Source organism: Pieris napi, chromosome 4 (genome assembly GCF_905475465.1).
Source record: "Pieris napi chromosome 4, ilPieNapi1.2, whole genome shotgun sequence".
Lineage (NCBI taxonomy): Eukaryota > Metazoa > Arthropoda > Insecta > Lepidoptera > Pieridae > Pieris > Pieris napi.
Genome location: NC_062237.1, coordinates 7,520,009 through 7,532,421, shown reverse-complemented (window position 1 = coordinate 7,532,421; position 12,413 = coordinate 7,520,009). Strand labels below are relative to the sequence as shown.

Sequence of the window (12,413 nt, the reverse complement as noted above, 5' to 3'; positions counted from 1 at the left end):
AGCGAGATATAAATAACATATACCCAAACTTAAAACAAAGGAAAACTACTTATACTTATGTAAGTTTATGTTTGACATTGTAATTCAAAGTTTGACTTTATTCTAATTGATTTTGTTACGCTTAAATAGGTGTTGAACAGTTTCTCTTGTCGTTAACGTCGTTTTTAAAATTAATAAGGAATTGAATAGATTATAGAAGCTGCTTATCTAATACAATGCAGGCAAGTTCTTTTGCTTTTGACTAGGCTCGCTAAATTCGGTGACGCTAGTAGTTTATTTAAATATTTATACGAACCTAATAAGATTACATTCGTTACCCTAGACACAGTATCGATTGAAAACAAACGACAGAGAGGTGGCTATACGTGTATCCTGTTCTAGTTTGTCGCATGAAAATGAAAAAGCGACCTTATTTACTAGTATTCTCTTCAAATTCGCCAATTAAACACTATTATTTTATCAATACTGTATTTTAGTGATTAATTCATGAAAATGTAGGTGTTAGTGAACTTAATAAAGTACATAAATTCCCTTTTTCCTGAATAGTCATGGTAAGTTCTTGATTACAACCCTTACATAATTTGTAGCTTTTGATGTGAGGATGTTTGCGCTTTTCACTATCATTAGAGGTAATGCGATAATTTATTTTTAGTAAGTAGAATTTAGTACGTAGTTTTTGCATTTTAGAATTATAAAATGAACAGATTTGTTTGATAACCAGAATGTTATGAGATAAATAAATTCGTATAAATATAGCCGGCGAAAATATGTCTATAACTTAAATAAAAAAAATCATTTTACCGTTCTTTACCATTATAAAAAGTACTTTCTTTACAAAATCCGCTAAGTAATTTAATCACTTTAATCCTGTTACATAAAATAATGTAATAAAATATTTACTGTAACAGGATTGTCTGTATAAAAGAATGGTTCCTCCTTTTCTTAAGAAAATATTTTATGACTTTTATTTTTTCTATACTAAAGTACATTAATCAGTTTCACAGAAATGACAACTGAACATAAAGACAGCTTAATGATGAGCAGGTTCAAGGTGTTCTGTAGTGGGCAAGCGTGTGGCGCAAGATGGACCCTCGGAGCCCTACTTTTGGCACCCCTCACTGCAGCGAACCCCAATTACTGTGCCGTGCCAGCTACAATTCTGGTTGCTATATTCATCACTTTTGCATGTAAGTCAAGGTTCCAATTTAAGTAGAGCCTCCACCAGTAAAATTCTTGTCTCTGGACAGCTTTAGTAGAGCTGTTAAGGCTCGCGTCTTTTTTGAATAGAAACTCCATAACTCTTCGTGACATCTTCGATCTATTTCAGCGTTCACAAACAGGGACCTAAAGAAATTGGCAGAAGTGCTCCCACCTTCTAAAACTGGACGAGGAAGACGGGAACGCAATTTAAGATCGTTCGCCGATTTCATGGCTATGTGGATGTGGTTTTTGTCGCATCTAGTGGCTGTTGCCGTTTGTGCCAGAATTCTTAGCGCGACTGCGGATCATGTAACTGGAAGTAGAACTAGGCGGTGGTTGTTTGGCTACGAAGCCAGGTCACTTGGAGAACCTTGGCCTGATGTATTGGGAGTCACTGTAGTGTTGGTGGTTTGCGCTATGTTCATGTGTGGGCTGGAGGTGAGCTGGCTATTTATTTATTTTCTAATGTCTAGCCTTAAAAAATTAAGCTATTAGGTGCCGAGGAGTAAGCGTTGTCTTTCTATTTTAAATTCATATCGTTCCGAATTAAGATAATCGATTTCAAATATCGAATACAAAAGTTTTCATAAACTGCCTTGTGTTAAATAATAAACAAGTAACCTTTTGAACCTTAGGCCTCTAAACAATAACCATTTACGGCGTGACCGACTAACTCCAAACTTTGTATGGTATGGACAACCGGTTTTTCTATGTTAAAGCATTACTAATTGAGTAACAACGGAATACTAATTGAATATTGTCCCCATTAAGATAATTTGTATCATGTAACACATTCGAAATAGCATTTTATACATATGTTTAAGAGATTCTATAGAAAATTATATATATTAAAAACATATTTTCATTGCAGGAAAGTATGATGTTTACGTGTCTACTATTGATTATTCTGTATATATTCAGTCAGTCTTTTACGATATATGGCCTTATGAATTTGGATATAACCAATATTAAGATTCCTATACCTATTACCGTGTATGAGGTAAGATATTTTTAACTAAACTTTTATTTAGTAGTCTGAACTAAAATCTTACCTACTGCCCACTTAAAGAAATTTTTAAACAACTAATAAACAACACTGATCAAATTCTAGCATTATGTATACAACAATACGGAAAATTTCAGTTATTCGCTGCTGGTGCTCCCATATCGTACACATTTTGTACAGTACAAAAGAAGAATGATAATGAAAGTTTTAATAGGAATGTGTTACTTATGATTGGCCTACCAGCTCTTGTTCTATGTTGCCTTTGTTTCCTTTACACAAATATGTTGAACGGGTAAGTTTTCTTTCCAAGTGACAAAACTTGTAAATTTGCTGGCGCAGTAGGGTAAAGGTAAGGGCGCATATATTTAATAGCAGAACCTGAATTCCAACCTAGTATCTTCTATCCTCTTTCTAATACATGTATCACTAGATCGAACATAGAAGTAAAATAACTACATAATGGTATAATTAAAATCCTCCTACAACTGTCAGTCAAAGTTTTATTCGATCGATAGAATTATCTATCTTTCATGCACCTGAAACAATACTCTATTATTTTTGAAATTGTATGCATAACTATGTAAGGGTCAACAACCTTTTAAAACAATAAAAAATTCTTTTTAGTACAAGCATTGACGCTGCATTACCAATGACAACGTTATTAGAAGCGCGGGTGGCTGGGTGGATATGTCCAGTTTTAGCAGCTATAACCGTAGCAGGAGTCTGTCTAGCATTAACAGAGCTCTGTCCTTTACTTTTTTCTGTACTCGTCCTACTCGCCTCCCCAGAATGGAAGGTACTAACCCGTTCCATGACGTATGAAAGTACGACAACAGGAAGTCCGGTCTTAGCTGTCTTTACAGCAGGTTGGTGTTATTTCATATTTGTGATTATTCAAAAAGCCGATGCGATTAGAGGTCAAAGGTGAATACTACTAAGAGCTAAGTAATTAAACGTTCTTTTGTTCTTTTGATGATATGGAGATTTTCTTCTTTCTCAAGAGTTTGTGATTAAGATTGGGTCCAATAATAAAAGAAACTTGTGAGTTAATTAACTTTGCTGTGAAATGGTATACTGGCCTTTAAACTAAATGTTACATTTTAGGAAGCTTAGCCGCCATACTGGCATTTGCGTGTCCACTCGCTCACATGATCACACTTATGAATGCTAGCCATTTAATGAGCCTGACAATTCAGGCTCTACACTTTATCATTATGAGATGCGTGCCTACAACTGAACAAATTGAAGCCGGTGGTAAGTATTTTAAGTGCTTACAAATAAATTTAAAACACTCGTGTTGAGATAAACTTCTGTTGCAAAAAGTTCGATGTAGGTATGCCTTCTACATAATCCCTATGTTGATTGAATCAGGAGAATATTGTCTATAATCGGTTTCCGGCAAAACATTTTTTTTTTACGAAAATACTTTTATTAAGAAGGCATAGAGTGATCACTTATAACGTGCCCTATACACAGCCATAGGGAGGGCCCCTACAATATACAGTTTAATAATCTATGCCTACTTGGTTTCAATCAATAGATTATTTATTGAAAAACTAGACTGAAATAAAAAACCATTTTATTTGGGAAATAATTTGGGCTCCACTTCTTTCTTGCCCCGAGGCCTCTAAATTTGGCAATGTCCATTCATTGATAAACTGGCGATTATAAAAGGTTTTGTTAAATAGGTTATATTACAAAATATCCTATAATTTAACCATCTTGGTGTCTCAGATGCTTTGTACATTTCTTAGTGACATGGCTAAATAAATAAAGGACATACTATAGTAGCTTTTTTTATCATATATGTAAAACTAATTAAATTTTATTTTTAGATGTTGAATATAAGCGTCTCGGCATCGGTACCAGCATTGCCACAAGAAAGTCTTCAGGACTAAAACGTAAACGCAGCCTTTGGTTCATACCTTCAGCGATACGTCACACAAAGACTTTGGAGAGCATTAAATCTAAAGTGAATAAAGGTACATATTATCAAATTAGCGAATCTGAGGTCGTAGGTTAGATGGAACCTAGCTGTGCACAAATGGAGTTTTTGTCTATATGCGCGTTTTACATTCGCTCGTAGGTACAAGTAAAACATCGTGTGGAAACCGGCTTGCCTTTCTTTAAACTTGTTGGGTATAAACCTAAAAATTTGACGGTCAGAATTTTTGAGTGTCAAAAAGCTAATTACTACGCGCCTATTAAAAAATACAAAAACCTGGTACTGGTATTTTCTTTAACATAAATTTTGTTTAGAAACAGAAGAGAGAGAATGCCTACTCTTAGACGAGTATTCTGGCTGTCAAAGTGAAGAAGTAGAACAACGCTCTGGCAGTGGGCTTGCTGAATTGGCCGAAGCAGAGGTTGTTGACCTCCAATCCGATATGGAGGCTAGCGAAGGGGAACTTTCATCGGGAGACGATTCTACTGATATTGATGCAGTTGTAAAGGAGTATAGAGACAGAATACAGGTTACCTTACTATTTATAAGTAATAACAAGACAATTAATTAAATTGTCTTTAATAATAGCAATACATACAAATATACACCATTTGGTGGTGAAATGGCACATGACGTGTGTCCAAAAGGTCCTCGGATCGATTTTATAAAACAAGTTAAGTTTGATCATTTTAGCGTTTAAATGATCGTTATACTTTTATTTACATTATGATATATTATTATTACCTCCTTAATCATCAAAACAAAAGTCTAAATTCTCTGATATTCATCTCGTTCTAGTCCAGTACTTTTTACTGCGTAAGAAAACAGATTTGATTTTCATGAAGAGGTGGATTAATCTTTAGTATTCTGCCAGGTCGTAACAGCCATCCCCGAATCAAGTACACCAGCGCCACCTAGCGTACGAGGCGCGCGATGGGTAGCTGTCGGTGCTTGTACGCAGCTGATAGCGAGCGCCTTTATTGCTGCAGCTTTCTGCTGCGAGAAATACAGAGTGCCTATGTTTGCTACTGGAATACCATGTAAGTAAGAGAAAACGGACCGAATAGCAATTCAAGCAGTAAGCGGTAAAAAAATGGACCTTCGAGCAATTTTAAAACTTACTATCTACTTATTAAGGTAATTAGACATATCCCTTTGGATAGGTAAGGCATTTTTCTGAGCCTCATTATTAAAACCTTATTTTAGCATATAACGAACGATATGGTAAAAACGAATTCCAGTAGTAATTAAATAGTGTTAGTTCTATCCCTGATCCGACTAACGTTTTACTAAAGTGTCAATGATATTAAATAAATTTCTTATTCTAGTATGGTTATGTGGGACATTCATATCAATATGGCACCCAGCACACCTCGTTGGCATCAAGAAGTTGAACCAGTTGCAAGGACCTATAACGATGCTACTCTCGCTTCTGCTTCTCACACCTTTACTTTTGGATTCTTGGCCAGCTATTATCCTTTTCGCTGGAGCTGGTACGTTTAAGAACGGAAAATTTACTGTTAAATTTTAAACTGTCTATTTTGATACCGCCTCCGTCACTTAATTAATCCACAACCAGATTGTTTTCAATCTGATATCAGACCGTGACAGTCGATCGATCTCCTATCTGCATCCCAATAACCAAACCCTACGAAGACAATCCATTTTTGGCGACGGATAAAATGCTCTTTGTCGTTCCATTTTACCGAGTTTACACTCATATTTGATGTCAATGTAAACCAAATTGGCACACTTTTTACAACATTCGGATTAAGATTTCTATCTCAGATGGACAAAAAATTGGGTTCGGGCGTTAGTGTTTAACCCACTTGACACGATGGAGGTCCTGGAGAGATAACCCGCGAAATAATAAAGTGATAGTTTCTTAAGAAAATTATTAATACAACTGCCGTGCTCCGTTCACCATTAGAGATTTAATAGAAAAAATATAAAACAAGGTTTTCACCACCGCGAGACTTTACTATTTTTTCAAACCTATCCAGATAAGCGAGTAAATTCCAATCGTACAGGTAATGGTCTCTAAGACAACATATACATAGTGTTTTGTATTTAGGTGTTGTTATATACGCACGCTGTGAACGCTGGTGCGGCGACTTAGCAGTACATCAAGCACGCAGTACCCTAGAGCGCCGGAAGCTGCGTCATGTCACCGCCACTATGCCGCTAGGTGGCGCACGACTTACGCATATCGATACAGTGTACATCACTAGGTAAGATGTCATGACTAATTTTGTTATTTCCTTTTTAAAGGCTTTTAAAACCATATATATTCAAAACAAACACCAAATCAATGTTCCGAAGTGCGGTATCCAAGATCAAAGTACCCATGACGAGCCTACCGTAAGATAATATGATTTGAACATCTGAAGATATGTTTATTTCAGATGACAAGACGATGACTCGGATTCGAGTCTGGACAACTTGTTGGACGCTGAGGATGACATGGAAGCTGACGGCGAATGACATGAACCCATTATCATCATTACATGAATTCAATACGACCCTAATATGAGAAAACAATATTGAATTACATGTGCATGTACGCGAAGCAGACTATATTTGTTACACTGTATCACTAGCAGAAATAGTTTGATAACAATTGATGCGACAATTATTTTTAAGAACCCCACAAAATACGAAAAAAGCTCTACTTTATGGTTCGAATTCCATAACATTTCAAATAATTTTGTTATAACCCCTACTAAAAAAATCAAAGATCATAGAAAAAAATTGTTTGACTGATCTACTTGACAAAAGACACTGTTTTTATTCTAAAGAACTCATATAATTAATATACTCTCGTTTCTATAGTATTCCAAAAATATCCTTGCTTAAAAGTACGAAAATCACCTCTGTTTATAGCACGCTAAGAGTTATTATATATTGTAAGTCTTATAAACCAAAGTCGCTTTTTTAATCGATATCTGTGTATCTCGATCACGTTAGGCGAACCGGGTCTAATTTTATTATGAAAATATTCACATACTTACCTAATTCTTATTTACCACAATATAGAATATTGTATGTTATCCGTCCCTATACAAAATAGGAGAATGTATTTTAAATAAAATCTAACAACCACATTTGGACGTTTCTGACATTTAACAATTATTATTAACATTTAATGATATAGCTATAAATATGTTTTATAGTGCTTCAAGCGAATTTTTAAATATATAAGATATTTTTGCAGGTATAATGCCTTAGATTGTGAACATAGATTTTGAGGGTTAACAAGCTTTCAATGTTCTAAACAATGCCTTAGATTAGATGTTGTTGAATTGAATAAGTCGTTCTATCAATTATTAATGTAAGGGGTTTTAGCAATTCTGTAGATATTCGTAATTGTATAATTTGAAATATTTTTTTATATAATTGCCTTATTACATTGTACTGAAAATTTAGACGTTTGTATAATATGCAATTTAAGAATCGGCCTAGTAACTGTGGTAATTTGACGTATAAGATTTTGCTGGCGTTAACGTCACTATCTATAGGTGAGTATAGAGCATAGATGATAGAAGTAAGACGAATAAGCGGCAAGGTAGTCTTAACAGTTAAATTTGCTTAAACTGCTAAAATAGGATTTTTGTAAACTTTACCAAATTAACAAGTTATTGTTGCTTTATTACAATAAAGTAATAACACAGTATGTTTTACGAAGGGTAAGAAGTGCAGACTTTTCATATTAAATTTATGTTATAAGGCCAATATGGATTAATTTTCAAATTTGCAATTAGATTTTTTGCGAGAATAGACAACAATGTTTTATACACAAGAGTTTATATGCTGATAAGCTTTGTACACTTCAAATTCTGTAGTGTAAAAGATGATGTGTCCCTTTGAATATTGTGGTATGTATAATATTATTTATGCTGTAATATGTAATAAAAACTTCTTTGTCATTGTTCACTAAAGTGCGTGTCATTTGCCAGTTTGCAATAAAAGATTTATGTAGAAAGAAAATTTTATTTCCTTTTACTTTTCTAATAAAAACATTCTGTAGAGTTTCTCTGCTTGTTCATCTTCGAAACACGGATTAAAATTAACTACTAATACTTCTTTGAAGCCTTCAGAAGCTTTTGGTTCAACAAACTTAGACCTAAAAATAAAAATCAAGTTTTGTTAAATATATAGATAACCATTCAAAATATTTTTTTAGAAAAATGTCCATTGTTCGAGTTTACTGCAGTACAAAGTACAAACATAGTTGTGACAATTGACCTTACAGCAATGCTGAATCGTAATATGTGATATTTTATAAATCCTTATTAAAAAAGTTGTATATAAATTATATAGGTATTAATATATTATGCAAAAAAATCGGCATTATGGCAACACCAGGTAATAAAACATTAATTAATTAACATACTTACTTGTATGTATTAAACACGATATCGTTAACTATTCCATGCTTAAACTTCATAATTTCCCTAAATTTGTTATTATGTTGTGCATGTGCTTTACTCGTCGCCATTTTGGCGCATCGACACTGCACCTTCTTGTCTTTGGCTAAAGATGTCCAACGACTACGAGACTCTAGATCAGGGTTTGTACTGTCCACAATCACACTTTTTCCTTGCTAAAAATTAATGTTAACAATTAATTAATGTTTAATGATTAATAACATAGAACCAGTAGAAAGACGTAGGTCTATATAAACGAAGACTTTATTTTAATTTTTTAATGCTAAAATCGCAATCGCAAACCAAAAAAGAACACTAATGTAAGGCTATGGATTAGGATAGAATAAACAAATGCAGTTTGGTTGGTTGGTACTTGGTAGGTCTTCTTGAATAATATTTTTGTTTGATATGTTCTATCCTTGTATGGTATAGTTATACAATTTTAACTGGTAAGCTACACTAGGACTTATCAAATAAGCAGGAAGCTATATGTGTATATTCTCACATATGTTAAATTATCTGTTAATAAAACTTTTCAAGAGACATAAACGCATAGACAAAATTATTACTATGTTGCAACTGCGATTCGACGTTTCAATCATAATCACGATGTATTCGCATAAACCAAAAATAATAGTTTTTGTGTAATAAAAACTTACCTGCAATAACTTAGATGCTTCAGCAGAACATTTTTGCCATGAACCAAGCTCGTCTCGACAAACTATTGCATATTTGTTACTAGATTTCTGCTGTATTTGCTTAGCAATAAATGATTTACCACTTGCAGGATACCCCACCATCACCAGAATCTGAAAAAAATATTAGTTAATAGTTAATACACTACTATAATGCAATTTGTTACATAAAATATATATTTTTATATTATATTAAATTAATAGACTCGGTAAGCGAAAGAGAGTAGGTAGTTTCTTATTTCTTAATAAATTGTTTTTGATACAATTTTTAATTTATTGTGGTTCATACAGTTAACACATATAAAAACCCACTAGATACTTTAGGTTAAGGTGAATTTAATTTAAGTAACATATAGTCTGGACCACTATTAACAACATTGTTAGTACTTAATGCTTTATGCTAAGGTATATTTTACAATGTCCAAATATTTAACAAATTTCACCAATAAAAACATATTTCACCAATAATACCTCTTGCTCGGAGCTTATTAATCTGTCATTAAAAGGCGCATCCTTGACGTCTTTTGGAATAAATTCTGGTTGAATCATGGGTACATTTGCAATGGAATGACCTAAGAAGAACTGTTCTGGTGTGTAAAATTTTAGATCTAGATTCTTTGCAAGTAAAATATCAGCCATTGAGTGGTCTTTTTTCTTCCCTGGTGCCCAGTTAGCAGCTCTTCCTGCTGCATCGCCAACATAAAAACTCTCTTTCATATCTATAGTTATATCATCGTTTTTCTGTAATTTCAGTAAAATTATAATGCAACTATTAATGTTTAAAATACCTAACATAGATCAAACATATTTATCCATCTGTTTCATTTAATATTTTTTTGGCCAGTAATTTAACCATAGACATAACCATAGACCATAGTTGCTAACTGGTATAAGTGAATTAACCACAAAGCTCAAAGACACTGCATACTTCAATAAATTTTAGTATCTTGACACTTCACTAGAATTTGTATGGATCTAAAAACAGGTAAGATTAATACAAAGACTGAAGAACTGATGTAAAGAAGAGAAGAAGAAAGTAATTATAATTTCAGTCAAAAATAATTGTTAAAGTTCACTCTTACATACAATGGATTCAATGGGATTGCTTATTAGACATAATAATATGCTGCCATATAAGACAGCATCTTCCAAGCTAATACAATACCAGGCAAAACTAAACCTTTTCAGATAATAAAAACCGATACAATGTTATATGTGACTGGAATAGCCTTCCGGAAAGTTAAATCAGTGCACACAGTTCAAAGATGAACTCTTTTAAAAATAGATTGGATAGTTTCTCCAAATCTCAAAATACGCACGCATCAGCTTATCAAGCTGCTAGTGTGTTTATATACATAATAATAATAATCTTATATCACTCTTAAAAGGTTATAGCAAGGTGATATCATTCTTAATATGATTTCATTTAAAGTAATTTTGTAAAAATCTCTTCTAAAAAGCTTGTTTGGTAATTATATTTTGGAATTTGTCTAAAGATATTGTTTACCAAACGGTATAAGATAATCATAAAAGACTCCCTTAATTTAATAGTTTTATGTAAAAATCTGTTGAAAAAGGCTTCTAAAAAATCTTATAAGAAACACCTACCATCTCAGCAAGAACATTCCACATACCAGTTGCTGGTTTTCTATAGAATCCTTTTCCAGTTGCAATATAAACTTGGGCAGGTATATTTAACTTTGATACAACTGCTTTAATTTTCTTTTTAAAATCCTCAATTTTCACTCTGCCACTGCCAATAGGTGACTGATTACTAAAAAGAACTATTTTATAACCCTCACTATGTTTTTCAGCCACTTTTTGTGGAATACAGGAGAACAGAATCTGCCAATCATTTGTGTCCACTGGATGGACTTTACCTGACTTTGTCTTTATTAAAGTTCCATCCATGTCAAATGCTGCAATATTTTTACTTGACTTTACACCTTTTGCTGTATATATATAAACCTCTCCTTTATCAATATCTTCCCATTTGCTTTCTGAGCATTCTTGTACGTCCATAGTATCTGTTTTTATAAGCTTTATATTAGATTCCGAAGTGTCACTAAGTTTTCTCTTTAGACTTGTTCTAGGTGGGTCATACCCATCTGGAGGTGGCTCAAATTCTATGATGTGAAAAAATTGGTTTAATAATATCTCTATTTTGCTTCCATGTGTTATTTTGTAGGTAACATCTTTTCTCAAGGCAAAACCATCCAAACCTGATGGATTTATACCCAGCTGCTTTATTTCCACAAAACACTCTTCACAATCAGCTGTCAAACTTACTGAAAAATTGTATTAATCTTTTATATTGCAATGCAAAGGCTATTAATCATAAAGTTATCTGATATCTGAAGAAATTAAATGATTACATCATATTTCTACAATGTTGATTAAGTTTTTAATATGTTGTAAATCTTATTAGATTATCAAATTGAAAGCCACGACTCTTATTACGGATATGAATTTCAAAATGAAACAAACTGAAATATACTGTTTTCTCTCAAGTATTACTTACGTTGATGACGAGAGCACAGCTGATCTTTAATCTTAGTAAGTTTGCTGCGACCTACTGTTATCTCCACTTTATGGGTTAAAGCTATGGGCGCATGCGAATCCAATAAACAGCGAAGAAAACACTTGCGTACCATGATTATTTTTACTCTTTCAATATTTTAAATGTAAAGCACTTCACAGGCTAACCCGGTGTACTTTTAATGCAATAATAAAATTCTAAACTTATTTATTTTTTAATTTTCATTTTAAATTAGGTTTATTTAAATAAAATATGATTGAATCTCAGAATTTTACGGTGGAACTCCTAACCTTTAATATGTATGTTTTATTGTTGTAACTGAAATCTAAATATAAAGACTAAAAGTAATAAAATCATAAAAATTTAAATGCAACTTTGATTATAGAGCTGCTAAACCTTTTAACTACATTAATTACATTACGCTTTTATTTACCTTTTTTTTCGCGCACAGAGCAGGCTAAAGATCTTTCGACTATAAGTATTATACCGCTTACGACTGGCAGGCTGTAGTCTGTAGTTCGGGGATCTATATTACTTGACATTGGCCTAAAGGTCTAGATACCAGGCCATAAACTCCAAAAAAAAAATTGCTTGACAGTTG

At 33.1% G+C, this 12,413-nt stretch overlaps 2 protein-coding genes across 4 annotated transcripts; one reads left to right on the top strand and one right to left on the bottom strand.

Moving 5' to 3' along the window:
* The first annotated feature begins 310 nt into the window (after positions 1 to 310).
* On the top strand, positions 311 to 7,532 carry LOC125048867. Of its 3 annotated transcripts, none has more exons than XM_047647820.1 (13): positions 311 to 551; positions 997 to 1,187; positions 1,328 to 1,638; positions 2,072 to 2,200; positions 2,344 to 2,498; positions 2,831 to 3,072; positions 3,311 to 3,460; positions 4,042 to 4,188; positions 4,472 to 4,680; positions 5,026 to 5,191; positions 5,480 to 5,644; positions 6,226 to 6,382; positions 6,557 to 7,532. In XM_047647820.1, the coding sequence occupies exons 2-13, from the start codon at positions 1,007 to 1,009 to the stop codon at positions 6,558 to 6,560; spliced, it is 2,016 nt and encodes a 671-aa protein (XP_047503776.1). In that variant the 5' UTR covers positions 311 to 551; positions 997 to 1,006; the 3' UTR covers positions 6,561 to 7,532. The 3 variants fall into 3 exon arrangements, with proteins under 3 accessions (XP_047503776.1, XP_047503774.1, XP_047503773.1); XM_047647818.1 differs by having other exon boundaries at positions 320 to 551; positions 1,005 to 1,187; positions 4,466 to 4,680; XM_047647817.1 differs by having other exon boundaries at positions 320 to 551; positions 4,466 to 4,680.
* Positions 7,533 to 8,127: 595 nt separating this feature from the next.
* LOC125048868 (uncharacterized protein F21D5.5) lies at positions 8,128 to 12,223 on the bottom strand. Its single transcript, XM_047647821.1, has 6 exons — positions 11,795 to 12,223; positions 10,882 to 11,561; positions 9,745 to 10,014; positions 9,238 to 9,387; positions 8,549 to 8,754; positions 8,128 to 8,274 (listed from the first exon to the last, which is right to left on the bottom strand). The coding sequence occupies exons 1-6, from the start codon at positions 11,925 to 11,927 to the stop codon at positions 8,151 to 8,153; spliced, it is 1,563 nt and encodes a 520-aa protein (XP_047503777.1). The 5' UTR covers positions 11,928 to 12,223; the 3' UTR covers positions 8,128 to 8,150.
* Between the last annotated feature and the right edge of the window lie 190 nt (positions 12,224 to 12,413).

Excerpts from the sequence above, each read along its gene's own strand:
- LOC125048867 (XM_047647818.1), top strand. The coding sequence starts at position 1,007 with ATGACAACTGAACATAAAGACAGCTTAATGATGAGCAGGTTCAAGGTG. Across the intron at positions 2,201-2,343 it reads TACCTATTACCGTGTATGAG|TTATTCGCTGCTGGTGCTCC; the intron begins GTAAGATATTTT and ends GGAAAATTTCAG. Across the intron at positions 3,073-3,310 it reads CTTAGCTGTCTTTACAGCAG|GAAGCTTAGCCGCCATACTG; the intron begins GTTGGTGTTATT and ends GTTACATTTTAG.
- LOC125048868 (XM_047647821.1), bottom strand. The coding sequence starts at position 11,927 with ATGGTACGCAAGTGTTTTCTTCGCTGTTTATTGGATTCGCATGCGCCC. Across the intron at positions 11,562-11,794 it reads GCTGTGCTCTCGTCATCAAC|TAAGTTTGACAGCTGATTGT; the intron begins GTAAGTAATACT and ends ACAATTTTTCAG. Across the intron at positions 10,015-10,881 it reads GGAATGTTCTTGCTGAGATG|AAAAACGATGATATAACTAT; the intron begins GTAGGTGTTTCT and ends CTGAAATTACAG.